Source organism: Oreochromis niloticus, linkage group LG20 (assembly GCF_001858045.2).
Source record: "Oreochromis niloticus isolate F11D_XX linkage group LG20, O_niloticus_UMD_NMBU, whole genome shotgun sequence".
NCBI classification, from domain to species: domain Eukaryota; kingdom Metazoa; phylum Chordata; class Actinopteri; order Cichliformes; family Cichlidae; genus Oreochromis; species Oreochromis niloticus.
The window spans coordinates 7,307,217-7,326,613 of NC_031984.2; the positions used below are offsets into that span (position 1 = coordinate 7,307,217).

The 19,397-nt window shown below is 38.6% G+C and overlaps 3 protein-coding genes across 3 annotated transcripts; 1 reads left to right on the forward strand and 2 right to left on the reverse strand.

Annotated features, from left to right (window-relative positions):
* The first annotated feature begins 1,008 nt into the window (after positions 1-1,008).
* On the forward strand, positions 1,009-10,496 carry LOC100700971 (V-type proton ATPase subunit S1). Its single transcript, XM_025901513.1, has 14 exons — positions 1,009-1,190; positions 2,484-2,604; positions 3,442-3,516; positions 3,612-3,805; positions 3,902-3,939; positions 4,077-4,162; positions 4,261-4,469; positions 4,627-4,662; positions 5,741-5,978; positions 6,085-7,685; positions 8,354-8,452; positions 9,729-9,862; positions 9,942-10,059; positions 10,323-10,496. The coding sequence occupies exons 1-10, from the start codon at positions 1,072-1,074 to the stop codon at positions 6,295-6,297; spliced, it is 1,329 nt and encodes a 442-aa protein (XP_025757298.1). The 5' UTR covers positions 1,009-1,071; the 3' UTR covers positions 6,298-7,685; positions 8,354-8,452; positions 9,729-9,862; positions 9,942-10,059; positions 10,323-10,496.
* Positions 10,061-16,134, reverse strand: taf8 (TAF8 RNA polymerase II, TATA box binding protein (TBP)-associated factor). Its single transcript, XM_003438905.4, has 8 exons — positions 15,966-16,134; positions 14,046-14,205; positions 13,658-13,756; positions 13,510-13,572; positions 13,273-13,397; positions 13,012-13,159; positions 12,758-12,900; positions 10,061-10,998 (listed from the first exon to the last, which is right to left on the reverse strand). Exons 1-8 carry the CDS (start codon positions 16,011-16,013, stop codon positions 10,858-10,860), a joined length of 927 nt encoding a protein of 308 aa, XP_003438953.1. The 5' UTR covers positions 16,014-16,134; the 3' UTR covers positions 10,061-10,857.
* Positions 16,135-16,624: 490 nt separating this feature from the next.
* g0s2 (G0/G1 switch 2) lies at positions 16,625-17,447 on the reverse strand. The gene is made up of 2 exons (XM_003438909.4): positions 17,310-17,447; positions 16,625-17,178 (listed from the first exon to the last, which is right to left on the reverse strand). Exon 2 carries the CDS (start codon positions 17,158-17,160, stop codon positions 16,807-16,809), a length of 354 nt encoding a protein of 117 aa, XP_003438957.1. The 5' UTR covers positions 17,161-17,178; positions 17,310-17,447; the 3' UTR covers positions 16,625-16,806.
* Positions 17,448-19,397: the final 1,950 nt, after the last annotated feature.

A 19,397-nucleotide genomic window follows, 5' to 3' on the forward strand; every position in this document is an offset into this window, starting at 1 on the left:
ACCTTTCTGCAAAGTGGCTAAACAAGCATTTAGGCCCCTTTTTAAGTAAATGTCACATTCCTATTTAAGTAGTCTGTTTTGGCTGTGAAATGCAACCTACAGTCCCAAGTAGCTAAAGTAAAAGTATTTGTTGTACAGAGTTAATTATGCAGTCATGATCACTGAATGATTCATATATTATCCTTTTTACATTACAGTGATGTTGAAGTTTATCTATGCCTTACATATGATAATATCATATAGGAGTTCAGTAGAAGGATAAGCATAATTATGCTTTTTGGGACAGGTAAAATGCTAAGTAACTACAGCATTACCATAACTGTTATTGGGCTACTGTTTATTTAATTATTAGTAATTATTAATCTCTGGCTGTCTTCCACAATGAATCTTTTATCCTGGCTTTCTCCCATCACCCCAACCCACTGCAGCACACGGCTGCCCCTCTCTGAGCCTGGTTCTGTTGGAGATTTCTTCCTGTTTAAAGGGAGTTTTTCCTTCCCATTGGCACCAAGCGTTTGCTAACAGGTGGTTGTTTGATTGTTGTTGTTTTTGTTTTTTGAGGAGTGGCTTTTCAATTAAAGAAATGTTAAGACTGATTTATTTATCTATTTATAATTTACTTAATTACTTATTTGTAATTGTTAGGACATGAAACAAAGAGGGAATTAAACAATTTAACTCTTAAATGCTTAAGAGTTTCTTAGACAATTAGGCTACGCCCTAAGTGAAAGTGAAAAAAAGAAAATATGGATATAAATGAAGTGATAATGGAAGACTCTTTGTTTAAACGCACACACACACGCACACCATACTTTAAAGAATCAATTGTTCTGCTAAGCAATGTGCTGATGGGCAGCTGATGGTACTGTAGCGGTTTCGCTCCTGGAAATGTTAAACTGTTCTCGCCGAGAGAAACTAAATAAGAGCAAAGCTGTAGTGTGTCATTGGTGTCAGCAGCTGCTGTGGGCTGTTCGGGCTGAATGAAAGAAGGAGGAAGTCATCTCTTCAGCACATGACTGTCAGGTGGTGTGGGTCACGTGAGCATAGAGTTCCGGAAAAGTCTAAACGAAAATGGCAGGTTCGAGGAGCTGCACTCGGTTAATGGGTGTTTGTATTCTACTTTTCGCCCCTTTTTTCGCCTTGGGGAGCGCCACGTCTCAAGTGCCTTTTCTTATGTGGTCCAGTGAACGGTAATATTTAGTTTTTCTTACTAATTCATTCAGCAGAACTCACTTTAACTACCGGCAAAGTTATCTTGTATGCTAACGCTGATGCTAACTCTTCTAGCTAAGTGAGTTTCTACTTTGCTGCCCAACCTTGCAAACACTAAGCGTTTAAAGTCTAGGAGCTAAATATCTAGAGGAGTATTTACACAGAAATTGTAGATATTTGCTTGTGCGTTTTGTTACAATAAAAAAATCCTAAAAGGTTATTGTGAAATCCAGCTCTTGTTCATAATGGCCATCCTTTTATTTCTTAATTTTGAAATAATCCACAGAAATAACGATTCTCCATGATTTAACCCCCTAAGGTGACGCTCTTTAGCACTAGTAGATATGTTAATGTTGTTGATCTTCATTTGCAAAAAAGCAAAGTAAGCTGTAAGATTAAAGATAAAGAAGAACTTTATTGTCATTAGTTATACAACGAAATTTGTTCACTTTTGTACATTAGCAGCAGACATGATATGGAGTAAAGGAGAGAGAGGGAGAGTTAGCTATTTTGTGTTGGGGGGAGCGGTGACACAGGCTACAGCTCTGGGGGATGCGGTTCTGATTGCCCTATATCTCTTCCGCGATGGGAGGGGTACAAAAAGTCTGTGACCTGGATGATGCAGCTAGCTCGCTTCTGTAAACGGCTAGCATAAACGGTGTCAAGATTCGGGAGTTTGGTTCCAATGATCCCCTGGGCAGTTTTGACGATCAGAGCTCGACGGTTTTCTGCAGTGCAGCTGAAGTACCACACTGTGATGCAGTGACAGAGGATGCTCTCTATTGTGCTCCTGTAAAAGTTTACTAAGAGCTGGGTTGGCACATTTGCTAAAACACAGTTTTGCAAGAGTTTTGCAAGTGTACTACACTTCTTTAGGATGGCGCACACAGGAATTTAAAATGTGGAAGTATACTACTGTATGAGGTGGTGTGTTAAGCAGGAGGACAAGGCAAGGTTGATATACCAAAATAGTTTTCTTTGATGATAGGATGAATATCTGATTCATTATTTTTGTTGTTGTTGTAGTTGTTGTTATTTAGACATTTATCATTTTTGTATAATGTTATGCCAGCTTTACAGGAAACACATTTTTGTTGGGGAGTATTCAGAGGTTTCATTTGATTGACTGATGGGTGGCTTTTCAAAATAAAATGAAGTACTGTGCTTCATAATAAAAGCCGCTGGGGTTTTTCAGCATTTTCAAAAAATGTGTCAATGCAACTGAACCACTTAATATCACAATTCATCTTTATTTTTTTCCTTATGTTTAGCTTGCCACCACTGGCCTCACCTGCAGCTGGTCATATAGCATCTTATGAGCAGCTGAGTGCCTACCTCACCTCTGCCTTCAGCTCTGGCTCCCACACTGTGCTGCTGTTCTTGCAGGACAAGGTCAGTACCCGACACATGAACTAGATTCTGGCTCTGTAATGGATATGTTTATGTCACTAAATTGTTCACCCTTCGTTGATTTGAAAGCTAGTCCTTTTATATGCAAGTTGTGTAAAATGGGGTAGTTGTACTGCATTCCCATGTGACACTGCAACAGTGTGGTGTGACAGTGAGTTTTGGCATTACTTCCCATTTCTCAGTTCCTCTGTGATACATCGGGTCTTTTTTGTGGTGGTGGTGAACACTCAGTGTTGTGACTGAGCCATATATTTATATTTTCCCATGTGATATTTTTAATCATTGTAATTGTCATGAAATTGTCATTGTAAATCCTCTATAACTTTTAAACAACTACACAAGCACAAACAAGATATTCCTTTAGATATAGCTTGCGTGAAAAGCGTGAATGCGACAATGATTTCATTCCAGTTTGTTGTTAATTGAGGTATTGTGGAGCCGCCAGTTCACTCACATTTTGGCACACTAGCATACTGTCATGCATACAGACAACAAGTCACTCAAACAGACATTAAGATTTGAAATGTAGTTTTTCCTAGTATTACTGAAACAAAGAAAATGGAAGAAGTAGCAGATAATAATTGTCCAAATTAATGTAATTTGTTTATACAGTCTGTATTTTTTAAGTATGTTAAATGCAAACTGAGCCATTAAAAAAGAATTCCTTTAAAATAATGTCTGATTATGAATGGCATTAAGTCAATTTAGCTGCTAAAATAAATTAATTGCTCGTGGGTTAATGGGACTGATAAATGTTTCAGTTGTTTAAGTCTTCCTGAATTCAAGAAACAAATATTTTTTTTCCCTTTTTGTATTTAGTTAAGCAAAGATGACTTCACAGTCTTTGGTGGAGTATTTGGGAACAAGGAGGATAGTGCTTTTAAAAACATTGAGGTATGTTTTTATAACACATATGTTAGTCCAAAATTAAGATAGTTTTTCCCTAGACTAACAGAGACTAATAATTCTCCCCACTTGATCCTTTTCAGGATGCAATGCAGTCTTCTACCTCAAAAGTGACACTGCCTGCCTTGGAGTGGTCTGGTTCCTTTAACATGGCAGCTCTGCTGCAGGAGAAGCTCGGTGTTTCGCCTGTGCTCGTCGATGCAGACTCTCTCTCACATCTGAGTATCAAAACATCTGTCAGCAACCTCCTGCTCATCAATCTTCCTTATTGTAGCAGGTGAGATTTTTCAAAATAATTCAAAATTATATTGAATAATCAGTTATCTGTTTTTATTTAATACTTAAAGTGTATTATTTTTAAATTGTTTTGTAGCTTACAGAAGTCATGCAAGGAAGTCCTGCATGAGAATGGTATGTTTTTAAGTGCTGAGGATTAAAAACATTTATAATTGTATATGACGTTTACAATTACAAACATGTATAATTGTAATCAGCATTATGTTATATTTTGATTTGTGTATAATTTGAATGCATTTTGCTGTCAACAGATGAAATTATTGGAAAAGTTCTGAGTTCAATGAAAGCAAAAAACATCCCATACACTGCAATATACACAGGATTCCAGCCATCACGAGTATGTTTTTAAAATTAGTCAAAATGTGCCACATTATAACACATTCTCAATGTTTGGGTATTTTTTTGAGAATGAACAACATTTTGATAACTTTGCAGATGATTTCAGAAACCCCAATTTCTGATCAGTCAGTGGGTCGGTCCTTGCTACAAGCAGTTGAACCTGAAGTTAAGCCTCCCATCATGTTTAATGTATCTGGTGGTCCCTGCATAATGCTGTGGGCTCAAAAATCTCACTGTCAAACTGGGTCCGAGCTCACCATGGACCGACCTTGCTCAGCAAACACCTACCTTGGGTGGATCACTGTGTAATGGCAGTACCTCACGGTAAAGTGGCCTTTCATTATTTCCCAAAGCAATATCCAGCCTGTGATGAGTTTACGTTTTTTTGTTTTTGTTTTTTTTGTTATTTTGTTATTTAAAGAGAAATAACCAGTTACATGTTTTATTTTTTTCTCATTTCAGGCTTGTGCTTACTTACCAATCAGGCTTTACATTAAGGTAAGGCAAAAAGTTGCTTATTAAAGATTCAAAATTGTACCTTTTCAATTAGTTAATAACGCTTACGTGTCCCCAGGATGTGCTTTTCAATTTTCAGCTCAATGTACCACAGCAATAGTATTCTTATGTATTTGTATTTACTGTTTAAATACCACGCTCTACACCCCTGCTTTTCCAAACCGGTTCTTTCAGTGTGTGTGGCTTTAAATCCAGCTGAGCCGCTGCTGCTTCTGCCCACACCCAGTTTAAAAAGAAGTTTGTGAGTGACAGTGTGTACTAATGGGTGCAGCACAGTGCTGGCATGAATGAGGCATTCTGTTGCTTTGCTTTCTCTAAGAGATCACTTTGTTCTACAATTGAAACACAAAATGACATTTACCTGACATTTAAACTCTTGGAGTCAACAGCTGGTCTTTTGGTGCGCTTTGTTTGTAGCTGATGCATTTTAGTTATTTTTATTTTTATTTTGCACACATCTTGGAAGCAGTGAGCAGTGAGGGTTGTCTCTATGGACATTTTAGCTCAACGACTATTTTCTGTCTAGTTTCAACATAGAAACTTACACAACTAGGAGGCCAACCCTTTGTGCAAGTATTAAGCAATTTGATATTTTTACAGCTTTCTTATCACACAACAGAGTTCATAAAATGATCATCTTGAGGCATTTTTATAAATAGGGTTGCTAAATTAATGTGGGTTTATGTTTAAGTGATAAATGGGATCTTCCTGTTTAATTCTTAGTAAGAACGCATTTCAAAAAATGAAGTATTTTGTTGAAATTCCTGAAATCACGGCTTCCATTTGAAGACAGTTTTTTTCAAAAACAAAATTTTCTTGTTTTCTAAAAAGGCAAAAATATCTTTCTCAATCTCTGCAGTAGAGATATTATTTCCATGTAATGTTTAATGTTTCAGACTTTTAAAAAAATATATTTTTAATATCACTGGTAGCATCAGTTTATTTTAAAATCCTTCACGGATATGTAATTAAGCAACTAGTTTAGAAAGCATAGTTAAACAGTGATTGTGCCTTTTACACTGATACGCATTCTGACCATCCTTCTCTTGCTGATCTCCAGTTTTTCAATGAGCAAGCGTTTCTATTCTGTCTCTGCACGAGAATGGTTCTCCCTGGATGCAGTTGAGCTGCAGTACTTTAACCTCAGTGCATCTTACATCGCAAGCCGTGACATCTATGCTCCTGCAGAGTATTCCTTTCATTGCCAGTCTGTCGCCAACTTCGGAGATGCCCTGCTCCGCACAAACACAACAGACACAAATTCATCTGAATGGAGGCTAAATTTTGTCGACTTCCAGGTACAAATATAGTGCCGCATTTGCTAATTTTAAAGTCAAACACCAATGCATGAAGAGGTGTGTTGATGAAGGGTTTCTTAAATAATTGTTTTCTTTTTTTATACAGATTCAGGGCTTTGGGTTGTCCGACAGCACAAACTTCTCCTATGCCAGTGACTGTGCAAGCTTCTTCACCCCAGCAATTTGGATGGGACTGGTGACTGTGCTCCTTACGCTGCTAATTTTAGTGTACGGTCTGCACATGATCATGCAGATTAACACCATGGATCGGTTCGATGACCCCAAAGGCCCATCAATTTCAGTGCCTCAGTCAGAGTAAATCACTCCCCCCCCCCCCCCCCAAAAAAAATGTAAGAACATCCACTCCTCAGTTTTTGAGTGCCCCTTTGTTGATCAAAGAAAGTATCCCTTTGCCTTCTAGCTTTTGTGTTTTTGGGTCTTTTTCTTTAATGTATGTTTCTTTTGAGTCCTTCCACAGTTATTTTGGCACATTCCACGTCATCTTGCCATATTTTACAGGTTCCAGAGTGTATTTTTTATGAGTATTATTTTAGAGCGTGTGCCAGATACAGCTGATATTTTTACTAAAATAATTTGCACACATATCATGGAATGACTTTCTTGCCAACACGAATGTGATCGCTGAATGCTGTAGGACCGTTTCAGACCTCAGTTCTTAATTTGTTTTGTTTTTTTTATTTCCCCGGCCTAACTGTAATTTAAAAACTACTGTTAATGAAAGAAGTGCCTGTGTGTATATACATGATCATTTGTGATGTGTTGTGTAGTGCTGCTGTTTTTCCCAATAACATACCTTGGATTCAGTTCTGTTGCCAGTCGTCATGGCTTAAATGGCAACACTGATATCCAATGTTTTCTTGGCAAGTAATTTATTTGTATAAAAGGACTTCATTTGCCTTTAAAGTTTACCCTTTGCTTCTGGGTTATCAGCTATTTTAATAACAGTGCCTTGTTTTCAGAAAATATTGACATGCATTTGCAATGAAGTGCAATATGCTTTGTTTAAGTGCAAATAAATGTATAAATTCCAAAGTAATTCTTAAGTTGTGGGCCCCTCAGTTGCAGTTGTTTTATTTAATTATTTTGAGGTCACATATAGGCTGAAAAGATCCCAACAAACTAAATGTGGGGTAAAGCGGATGTTTGTGTTCGACAGGATGGGCATCGCTACTTAAGTGGGGAAGCGTCTTGAAATTTAGATATGCAAATTCAGCAAACTACAGAGGTTCAGTGTTTTGCATAAATCGCTGGGATGAAAAAATGCTGTGTATTAACTGAGTGCAGTTTTCCCAACTCTTGATCAAGCATAAATACAAGCTGTCAGCCACGCATAATGTAAATTAAAGTCTATCGAAATGTGGGAGCTTTAATAAAGTTTACCATTCAACGTTGAACAGGATATGCTGCTCGGTTTCCATAGTTACAGCAAGCAGAAACACTACGACGGTCACAGGTGTCGGGCAACTAGCAAGTGGCTAGCAGTATTTTTTCCTCCTACTTGGGTTTTCGTTACGTTACCAAACGTTTGCTTCAACGATGCTGACCGCTCCTGCTCAGAGAGTGTGTTTTGGGAGCTCAGTGGAGAGGAGGCTGTTTCCTCTCCATTACGCGCCAGACCGGCTGGGGAACCAAATGCCACAACAGGGACCGCCACATGTCGGCCCGGGAAGCCATGACAACCACGAGGTTTGTGTGTGAGAGAAAGAGTTAAGGGGTACTTTCACAAGTTTTACATATTTTTTTTCCCCTTTCTTTCTATGCATGCAGTTTTTATGTCCGCGTGACCGTTAAAGCTAATTTAGGTGATGCAATGAAGTAAGTCAGCTACAGTAAGTGCATTGAGATGCAGGCAGAGCTGCGAGGTTTGATTTTCGGCTGACTTTTGGTGAATGAATGGTATATTTAGAATGATTATTTACATACGTTTTATAAAGTAGTGCTTCTAAATGTTTGTGGGTAGTTTGCCTTGCTCATTAACATCTGCTTCCTCTTCCTTTAAGGGCTGCTCCCTTTAAGTATCCATCTGACCCAATATTAATATCCTCTTCTGTCACACCAACCCTCCTCATATCCTCCTTTACTACATTCATGAAGCTGCTCTGTGGTCTTCCTGTTTTTCTCCTGTCTGGTGCTCCACATTCAACATCCTGTCTCACCTCAGCCTTGCCCCTTTTAACTTTGTTTCCACCTTCTCCAAACCACATATTGTAGCAGGTCTCACTACCACGTTGTAAACCTGCCCTTTCACCTTTGCTGCTTTCCTTCTGTTAAAAATCACCCTGCTCCACCTTGCCTGCACTCTCTTTACCTCTCTCTTGTGTTTCTCATTAATAAACCTTCCATTTCTATCACAGTTTGGCACCATACTTTATGACATACAGAAGACACCTGGGAGTAAGAAAGGATATAGTCTCTCTGCAAGGACTGCTGTGCGTTTTCCGCCTTGTAACAAGGTGCGTGTTATACAAAGGAGTTGCCTGTTATACTGAGAACACATTAAGAATTGTATTAACAGCCTTACTGTATATCAACCTAAAGGGTCATTCCACTTGGACTGTCTACTTACAGCCTTAGCCTGTATTAATGATGGTCAATGCCTCCAGGACTTGAAACTAGCTCCACTGAATAAGTGTCTGAAATTGGTGTCATTTCTAAGGCCAGCAGGAGTGGTTGCAAACATAAGTTGGTTTGTGAAGAAAAAAAAAAAGGCCTGTGAGAAAGCCACCCTACTGCTCCCGTGATTTCTCCTTTGCCTAACCCTGTTGTCATTTTTTAAATATATTTGTTTTTTGGAGGCAAAAATGATACTAGGACTATAGAATGTATAAAAGATGGAGGAAGCTTCCAGGTCTGACCTCTGTAGCTGGAAAAGGACTTCCAGTTGGATAGAAATTGACCTTTGAGTAGGAGATGCTCTGTATCTCATTGTACAACTGTATAGTGACAATAAAGGCATTCTATTCTATTCTATTCTATATCAAAACACCGAGATGGCAAAAAGGCCCAGCTCAAGGCCTCATAAGAGGACTTCATCCAAATTTATACCATTGATAATTACGATGAGGGAGTAGAGTACTAATTTCTCAACTGTCATTAGCAAGCTTGTATCCACAGACAGGACAGGTGCTTTGCAGAGACATATACTTGGTAATTAGTGTTAAGTAACAGACTAACAAAAGACTAGAACTTTGCTCACCTAAAATTAAGTATAAACATGTTGGACAAACCAGGATGTAAACATGCTTTAAAAAAAACATACTGTAAAGCTGGGAATTTTACCATGGAAGTATTTTATGCTTGCAATTTTCATCTTTTTTAAACAGTTAATGGTTAAGACAGTTTTAAATAGGAGAGCTACATTGCAAGCTAAAGTTGTGGGGTATGAAAGAAGAAAAGTGGGCCTTCACTTAATATAAAGTTTTTCATGTGAAAATGATCAAAATGCAATACAAATTTAGGCAAATCTTTTCCTGGTTCTTATTGGGCCTTTGCTCTGTGACCGTTTACATTAGCATGATTGGTCTGCTTACGTTATTGGCAATAAATCTTCATTACTCTGTCAGCTATCTGGTAAAATTAAAACCAAATTAAGTGAACTAGTTAGAAGTCACTGTATTGTACTTGTTGGGGGGGTTGTCAAAACGTTTTCTGTGCAAGTATAAACCTGCTACCGGCTTTTTAATATGTAACGCTTAATATGAAGTTCTTTATAATCCTTCTGATCACCAGGCAGTGACCCCTTCACCGTGGCAGTACCAGCAGGATCAAAGTGGTTCTAGGGTCTCTCCTCCTGGCAAAATACCTTTCAACTCAACAGCACAGAGGTTCAAAAGCACACCGTGTACATCTGAGAGGAGTCCAGGGTGAGACAGAGACAAACTGACACGTGGCTGAAATGTTACGGTGCTAAACTGAGCTGACAGATGTTATTTTGTCACCCAGCCCTGGGACGTATGCCCACGACGGAGTGACAAACAGGAAAGTGAGCTGGCCCATGTGCTTTGGGAGACCGGACTGGTCCAGCCTGCCTCAAATATGCAAGAAGTCACTCAGGGTGAAGGTGAGCGAAGCAAGTTTAGAAATTTAATGGCCTTAATTTTGCTGTTACACAAACTTAAAAGGCACAGCCAGCTTATACATAAAGACCACAGATATCTCTCTAGTATCAGAAATGTTCTCTCTCTTTAGATGTACTGATTCTATGCATGATTACTCAGATAAACACATTAGCAGTAAGCCTGTTAGCCTTTAATTTGGTGTGATATTAGGTGTGCTCGTCACCTATACCTGTACAAAACTACATGTTTATTTTTCCCCCCACAGCTTGCCAGTGAAAAGGAGTACATTAAACAGAGGAACAGAGTGGCCTACCTGAGTTTGTATTATTAACCCTGAAGGTCATACATGGAAACCTATCGTGACACTGGCGAAGAAGATGTTGGTTTTTTTGTTCTTTTTTTATCTTTCCCCTCAAAATATAAAGAAAATATGAACATGTAAGGTTTTTTTTCTTTTTTAAAAGAAACTTATTTTCCTTTAATTACAAAATGACAGGATTCCTATGTGACCTGTATGTTACATAAAGATGTTGCTTACAAAATAATGTAGGACCGACTTTTAAACAAAGAGAGTTCCTGCTGAAAAAGTGACACTTAACACAACAAAAAAAGTCATCTTCTGTGGAAGTCAGTCTGCAGTACTGGTCCCACTGCTGAGGCAAAGAAGCCGCTGGTCTCAGCTCACGCAGCAGGTTTCAACCCTGGGCCACTTCCTCTGTGCAGGGAATCACTGACTGGACTGTCGTAAGCACCAAAGACTGGAGCAGATATGAGTCTGTTGCTTTAAGCTTCATCCCGTCTCATTTCTTCCTTCTTACTTTGGGCTTCTTGACCGGCCGTAGGTACGGATTGTCGATTACATTGTCCTCACTAGCCTTGGTGGATGGAACTACGCCGCTGGGAGGAAGCATGGAATTCTCTTTGTCAGCTCCTGGATCATCCTGAATGATGGAAACATAAAATATATTAGCAATGGATAGGGTATATTTAAAGGGTATTCTGGGAAACTTCTTGCCAGCTTATAATTACATGGTAAATAGAAAACTTGAATCAGAGTTAAGTTAGGGTTGGATGCAACCTGTTATGATGTACCTCTGGGTGCGGGTTTCATGCAAACATATGAATGCCACTTTAGATGTGATTAGCTTAGCTGAACATAATGATTGCAATTGTGACAAAGATACCCTATCAAAAAGTAGAAATTTGCCTATCAACAAACTAAAAGTCATTTACACAATTACATTGATTTCAAAGAATTCATAAAGTAATGCAAGCTTGATTTCCAGCAGTAACCAGGATACTAATTATAAGTAATTAGAGCATGAAACACTACTTGTTTGTTTGGTTTTTTTGTATGTATTAAATGAATGAAGCACGTGTCCTAGCTTCAGAAGTGTGTTAGCTTTATTTTAATATTTTAGCTGCTAGCTGTTTCATCCCATTTCTAGTCACTCTGTTAAGCTGAGCTGTTCCTTGGCTGTATTTTCACAATAAAGGGGGGCTGTTATGCACAACATTCAAAATAATCCTTATTAATCTTTTACTGGACTCTTTGTATGCCCCCCCCCTAAATTCAAGCAAGTCAATCCCCAGAAAAATCCAGCCACCTTAAATTTGGCAGCAGCTCCTAATCAAACTGCAGATGGCTGAGGCGTCTGTGCTCACAGCCAGAGCTGCTCGGTTAAGGATATCCACTCTCACATCTCTCTCACCATCATACAGAGCCAAGAGCCTGTGAGCCAAAAGCCTGAGCTCTTGGCTCACAGATCACCTGTGCTGAATCTTTGTTTGAAACTTTGTTTGAAACTTCTTTAATATGAGCATCCACCACTGTAACAGACAGGGTAGAAAATAAACAAGAAGCATTACAGGTCCCATTTAAAGGGTAAATATAAGGATGATATCAACTGTCAAATATAAATTTTCAGCATAAACAAAACTCTCCCATTTTAAAACTACTACTTTAAATTTTGTGACGTCTTGATGGCAACAGAATTCAACCAGAACATGGAAATGCACTATGACATAAAAACCCCTATGTTGAAATTACTTCAGTTTCATAAAGCCTCTTCTTACTTCGAAATTAGCTCAAATAGATGTTCACAAAAGCGCCATTATTAAAGTCTATGGAAGGCTTGAGTAGCTTTCAGTTCCTAAGAAAATCTACTGGTTTTCTGAGAAACTTCTTCTGGAAACTTCTGGCACATGTTTGCTAATATACTTGAGCATCTGTACTGAGACTCTCTCTGAAAATCTGATAACGCTGTGCAACTAATGGAGTTTAATACTGAAAAAAATGACCCTGAAATTCTGTTATCACAGTAATGAAATGAATCAGATTCTCACTTAAATTTGTTCAGGCTAATCTGCAACAGATCTTTCCCTGTCACTCTAGTAACAGTAAGAGAAGAGCCACAAAAATATAGAGATCAGATGATTCTGTACGCCTGCCAGGAGCAGCAATTTTTTTTCTGTTGCTTAAAATTTTAATGTGTGATACAATTTTAATAAAAGAAAGATTCAAGATTTTGTGAAATCTCCCAAGAAGATATTCATTTGCTTTACAATTCTTATATTTGCTGTTTATACCACATATACATCCATCTATCCATCCATCTATCTATAAATATATATATATGTATATATAATATACATACATACACATTTATGGCACACTAGATCCCGGCCAGGGAGACTTACAGTAATGGCGTTTCCTGCTGTGTTCTCGCCATCAGTCTGGTCATCCTGCTCAGAGGAGTCCGTCTCCTCCAGAGCCTGCAGTTCCAGCTCTGAGGGCAGGAGGGCACTGAGATATGGGATGGTGCTCGGCCGTGCTGCGATTACTGACGACAATCACAGGAATCAGAACTCATGAAAATGCAGCATGCTTCATTCAGTAATCACAAGACATAATCTGGCATTAAATAAAGATCAGCTTACTGAGATTCACTCACATGGGAAGGTAGTGATGTCATCTTTGAATAGGCTTTGAGTTTCTCCAGTCTTGGCAATGAAGCGTGTGAGTGCTCGTTCCACGTCTCTCCTCTGAGTTGCTGCCTTCTCTCTCACCACTTGGTAGTCTGACACGGGCTCTCTGAAAGTCTACAGGAAGAAAAACTCTTAAGTGGCTTACTTTTTAGTACAGTTGTACTTCTATAATACACAATCCAGCTTTCTAGGGATCTCCATAATGAAGTGGAAAAGTTCTGACTCACAGGTGTTTTGATATACGTGTGAGGGTCGGGGAATTCTGGGAAGTGGCTGGGGATGTGGGCTGGATGTGTGCGCTTCTGTCCAGCTGACAGCGCTTTGGGAGTCACAGGAGCATTTGTCACTGGAGCTGAAATTAAAAAATAAATAAATAAACATTTTTCACATCTAAAACCACTGGATCAAAAGGTCTCAAGTCATTCATTTTAATACTAATAATGGAGAGCTGAGTTCCTACTTACGGGCAGTTATGACCATCCTTTGTGATCTTTTAGCATATATGGGCAAAGTATCAACATTGAAACCTTTAATGACACAAACAGAATAAATCGAATCAGTATTGTGTTCTCTTAGCAACGTTTAATCCATATGTGTTATAGGAGGTCTTACCCATTTCAATAAGCGTGACCACTGTGTCTGACAGTGTCGGGACGCTCCTGGCTGTGTGTTCACAGTATGCTTTGGCACATCGACCTATTTCAGTAATATCTAAAAACAGAGACAAAAATAATCAGTTCTGTAAACATGAATCATCAACCAACTGCAAATTCAAGAAACGTCTGCTCTGAAAATAGTCTACAGGGGCTCAGTTATGTCAGTTTCTCAGCTTTTTTTCACCAACCTCTACCAAAATTATTCCCATTAGTGTTTATTTAAGAAAGTAGGTTAAATAAAGTGAGGTGCACTTGCACTGGTGTTCAGATATATATTGTAAAAGTGGCACTTAAAGATTTACAGCTTTCCCAGTGGATGGTGTATACTTAAAAATCATACATACAGCTCTGCAACATCTCAGTTAGGGTTTCCACAGCTGCCTTCTCTGCACTCTCGAAGCCACTCTCAGTCAACAGGGCGCTGACAACGACCTGCAGGGTTCGACGGCGGGCCAGGAGGTAGTTTTCTGCAGGGCTAGAAGTTGCTTTACCAGCACTTCCACGCTGAGAAAAATAAAATAAATGTGAATAAGGGTATACAACAGAAATACATATAGATATGCCGTTGTCTTAATGAGAAAAATATCTCCTTATAGTCACAACACACTTGGGACTAAAGGATTCTTTAAAAGGCTAAATAAACAGACACATGGTTCCAGAATCTTTAATTGACTTACAGCTAAGGGGCACATGGACATTAGCTTTTGTAATTTGAAGTATAACAAACAGAGCATAATGAGCCTAGCTTTGCAAATTTACCACACAGTGTATGTTATTCCCTTTGCTTGGTGGACACACCAATATGCCAACAATGTGCATGCACACTAAGGTTATGAGGGCTATTACCATAACATTAGAAATAAATGTGACTTCTAACAAATATAGTGGCAAGGAGCCTCTAAACCTACAAAATTGTCATATTTTCTACATTTCACAAACATTTCTCAAGAGTCCTTACTGAACAGACTTATTAAACATTCCCAGTGCTGGTGGTGAAAGTGGGAGAATATTTGGGCTCTGGGTGATTTAAAAAGGCATTTTGTTTATCTGAATCAATTCTATAATAATTAATTTTATGTTAATATTAAAATGTATTGTTCTAATTCACCATCCAGCTCTTAGTGAGCTTAGGATGGTGGACATGTTTCTGTAAGATACATTTGTGTAATTGAGAGATTTAATTTTTGCCACTGCAGCAAACTGCATTATCCCCGAGGTACTAAAGCAGCTTGAAACTGCAATGCTCACTCCATTGATTACACTGGAGACTGATGCAACAGTTCTGAGTCAAAGTGATAACACATACTGCAAATGCTCACTGAACCTTCCCCAACCATGTGGACAGAAAACACCTTTAAAATCTGCTGCTGTATTTATTGGGGGGAAAAACAACAAACAAACAAACTGGACTGTCCTCAACATTTTCATGAATCCAGACTTAGTGGCATGGTTAGCTCATGTAAACGTCAGGGATATCAACAAAGATCAAACATTTTTTTTGAATTTTCGTTTTTTTTTTTTCCGCCAGCATTTTTAGATCCAAATAGGCACGATTTATACTTTATAGGCCAAACAAAACAGACAAACATTAAAGCTGCCTAGGGGTGGTCTGACTGTTGGATTTCTTTGTATTATTGTAGGTTTTTTTGTCTATAATATAGAGCGCCTTGAGGGGGCTGTTGCTGTGAATTGGCACTATATAAATAAAATTAAACTGTACTGAATGGCTGTGCCACTTTATTATTAATAATAAAGGTGCTTTATAAATAAACTGACCTTGTCTAAAATGTTATTAATAGCCATCCCTTGTAGTTAGCAGACAGATGGAAGTTATAACAGCTCGAACGGTTTGTCGGTCTACCCCAAATATCGATGAAAAATACAAGAAGTGTTGCTAAAACCTTCATTCTCCCTAAATTTAGTGTTTGTGATATTGGTATAGACTCTATTTGTTCACAGCTGTAATTTAGATGAGGATGTGCCCATATGTTAAGACTAAAGAACATGTAAAACGTACCTCTTCCTGTCACTTTAAGGACACAAACATTTATTCAGACAGGGTAAGCACTGACATAGATAAAGTTAACCCACCTTATAGTCTATAAAAACGTATTTCAAGCTTTCACCGGACTAAATTATATTTATTTAAAGTTGTTAAATTGAATTAGGACTTCAGTGCAGTCTGACTGTTAGCCAAGCACCGCGAATCCGCCTCTACATGCTACATCCGCCTCCTCTCCGTGACCCAAAAACACATTTCTTACCGCTCCCGCATTCAGAGGGCCTCCCGACGCCACCGCAGGATCCGCCATCTGCAGTTATTAGAAACCTCCTCGTTGTTTTGACCAGATTTATATTTGTATCTCTCCGAACACCGTTTAGCCGCCGTTAGTAAACACGGCACGACTGTATGACGTTGTTTCCGCCACTCTAGCGGAAGGCGATCGTATCACACATGTTGTTTGTCTGTCGCCCCCGAGTGTTCATCTGTAAAACTACACCTGCTTCAACTTCTAATTTGTGAAAATCCTCTGCTGTAAAATTAATATAGCAGGCTTTTAATTTGGTAATTTGTAATGCAAAATAAGTACTTGGAAAAGGTATTTGTGATACTTTTTAAAATATATTTTTCAGTCATAGTTCTAAAATTATTGCATTAAATGAAGAAAATTGAGATTAAAAGATCAGTTGCATCTTTTTAGTTCCATTTTCTCTCTTTTTGCTAATTATAACACGAGGTCCGCTCTTTGAAGTAACCTACCCCACAGATTATATTAAAGTCATGGTCTGAGACAATTGTTTGGAGAAAAAAATATATTTTTATTAGGGTGCAAAACAAATTTAATCACACATATTCCACTTTTACAACAAATCTATCACATCACATTCACAAATATCTGCTGCCCAGCAGCCAACATTACTGTAACCCGCAGTCTTCACTGTATCTCATCTCATTTTTTACCCAGTCAACAGGAGCAAACTGCACATTTAACCAATTTTTGAAATAAAGAATGGGCACGAAGGGACCATTTCCACACAATGACTTGATTTACCAACATTACCATCATCTCTAGTGTCCATTTATGTGAAGAGGAGAAAGTTTCTTTAAGAAGCATGTAAGCGGTTGGCCGAGCTTCTCCGCCTTGAAGTCAAAAGATATTTGGCTTTTTCCTCAGGCATTACTGTATCCACCACATCAACAACTTCACTATCAGCAGAGGCAGTGTGTGGCTTCAGCACCTGCTTCTTCTCCTTCTTCTTCAGGATGATAAGCTCTGCTGGTTCATCCTCCTCAGTATCTCTCTCCACAAAGGGCAGGAAAGCCATCTCTACCAGTCCCCCGACCATACCAAGCATTGCCAGAGTAGAGCCGAGCATGTAGATCTTCAGCATGCTCCGGCTGGGTCTCTGTGTCAGCATCTCCTTCGCAAATGGGATGATCTCGCCAAAGTTTTCCATAATGTGTTGTCGATGAGTCTGTTAAAAGAAAAGGAACAATTGTAACCAGATATTCTGTAAACAGTACAAAGATTTACTCCTGACAACTAATCCATTTAATTAAAATGCAAAAATTCTACTATCCACAAAAAAGAGAGAATAATACTTACTTCAAAGCACACGCGCAAACTCTCTTATTCTCTTTTTCTGTGCGCTCTGAGTAATCAGGCTTTGCAGGCAGAGGCAAAGGCAGAGCCTGCATATTTAAACCCAAGCAGGGCCAGGTTAACGCCCACACTGGGGACACAATGCATATTCATGAGGCCACTTGTACTCCAATTGTTTTGTTGGAGATTAGAACTTGTTTGGGTAAAAGGGCAGACACATCCAATCCCTGTATGTGATGAAATGCATGTGATGTGACATGTTGCCTGAACTCTGCATGTGCAGTTCGTGCAGTAAACATTATATTGTTCTGACAGTAAGTAATGCTTTGCAACATTGGTTGGTACTCATTAACTTCTTCAAGCACACACAGGCACACCTTCTGTGTAAGAAAAGTTAAAAATAAATGAATAAATGATGTAAACATTCAGACAGTTAACATGTTACTGACCACTGAACAACATGAGTCCTGGGTTTGTGCCATGCATATTGATCTTTATCAGGAGAGCTTCATTAGTGTCCAATAAGCGTATGCAGGGCTGTGGAAAGCCAGCCCCATTTATTGGTTAATTGATATTGTCTGACAACAGTATTGGTTACACATGGAATACCCCCTATTGAACAGCAATAGATAAGCCTCATTAGAAGATAAGGGTCAATAGAATCCCCTAAAACATGCTGTCCTGAGCTGCTCTGCTCCTGGACCTAAATCTGTCCAAAATGCTGACAGTACGTGCGTGTGTACGTGTCTCAAACTCTCTGCCCTTTGAACCAGTTCCCTGCTGCACGAGAGAAGAGTAGCGAGTTGGGAAATGTGTCTGATCTTTGTCACAGAGACATCATCACTGAGTGAAAATGACAACCACACGTTGCTTTAACATCTGTACACCAGATGAATCATGCTTAACATTTTATCCAGTTTGACTTTTAGCTGTGCTGGTAGTGACCAAATACGTTACAATAAGTCTTTAACTGTCGTATTGCATATTAATATAATTTTCTAAGTAAAGTAGAGCAGTTATACAGATTACTCATGACATTACATTAAAGCATTACTTTTTAATTCAGTACTTTGAGATTTTGAACTGAATAAGGAGGTGAAGATTTTATGTAAAGAATTTCTTACTAATACATCAGGTCAGAGTAAAATACAGAAGAAAATGCTAAAAAGTATCCACACTAATTCCACTCTTCATAGCTAATCCAGGGACAACCTTTCACCCCGTTTGTCCTCTTTTGGATTGCAGGGTTGCCTAAAATATTGCAGGTAATAACGCAATAATTACACAGTCGATAATGTTCCTCTTTGAGCAACTCAGTTTGAGCTCTGGGCATTTATGTTTGCCACTGCTGGGAAAATGTTGAGACTGTTTGGAGACCTTTGCTCCATTTTTTTGTTACTTCTGCCTGAAATGAACAGTCTGTCTCTATTCTGGACTTCACCAAGTCACCATGCTGTGGTTGAGGGGGAAGTTTTATGGCAAATGTGGATGTGAAAACTCTTTCAACAGGAGCTAAGGGGAGAAGGAGTTTAGATACACAGTATTTAAAATGTTTATATGTGAAAATAATTACAGAAATTACACACACAGTGACTTTTTTATTTCAGAGATTTTAAAACTGAGTGTTTTACCTGTAACACAGTGTTTGCAGTTAGATTATTCTTGTTGAATCCAGCTTGGCAAATACAGGAAATTCATAAACGGGGTTAACTGAATAATAATGTAAAGCATATACCCTTTAAGTCAACATAAATTTCTCAGCTTTTGACTCCTATTCACATCTTATAATAAAAGCCATTTAAACCTGGTCACAAGGACATGTTTTGTATCTGTTGGCTTACTTGGCTTAATTTACTCCGTCTGGAACCTGCTGTTCTAAGTACATTGCTCCTTGTAATCCTGACTGTGCTGGAAAGGCTGAAGTACAGAAGTACAGCCTGCTAATTGGCTTGTTGGTTAGATTAACTGAGGTTACCAGCTCAGGTTAAATGAGTCCCAGTTTATGATGTATTTATATTAGGATGATGCTAAATAACATGCAAGTTTGCAGAAAGTTGCAGAAATTAACAAGAAGAAAAAAAAAATCTATAT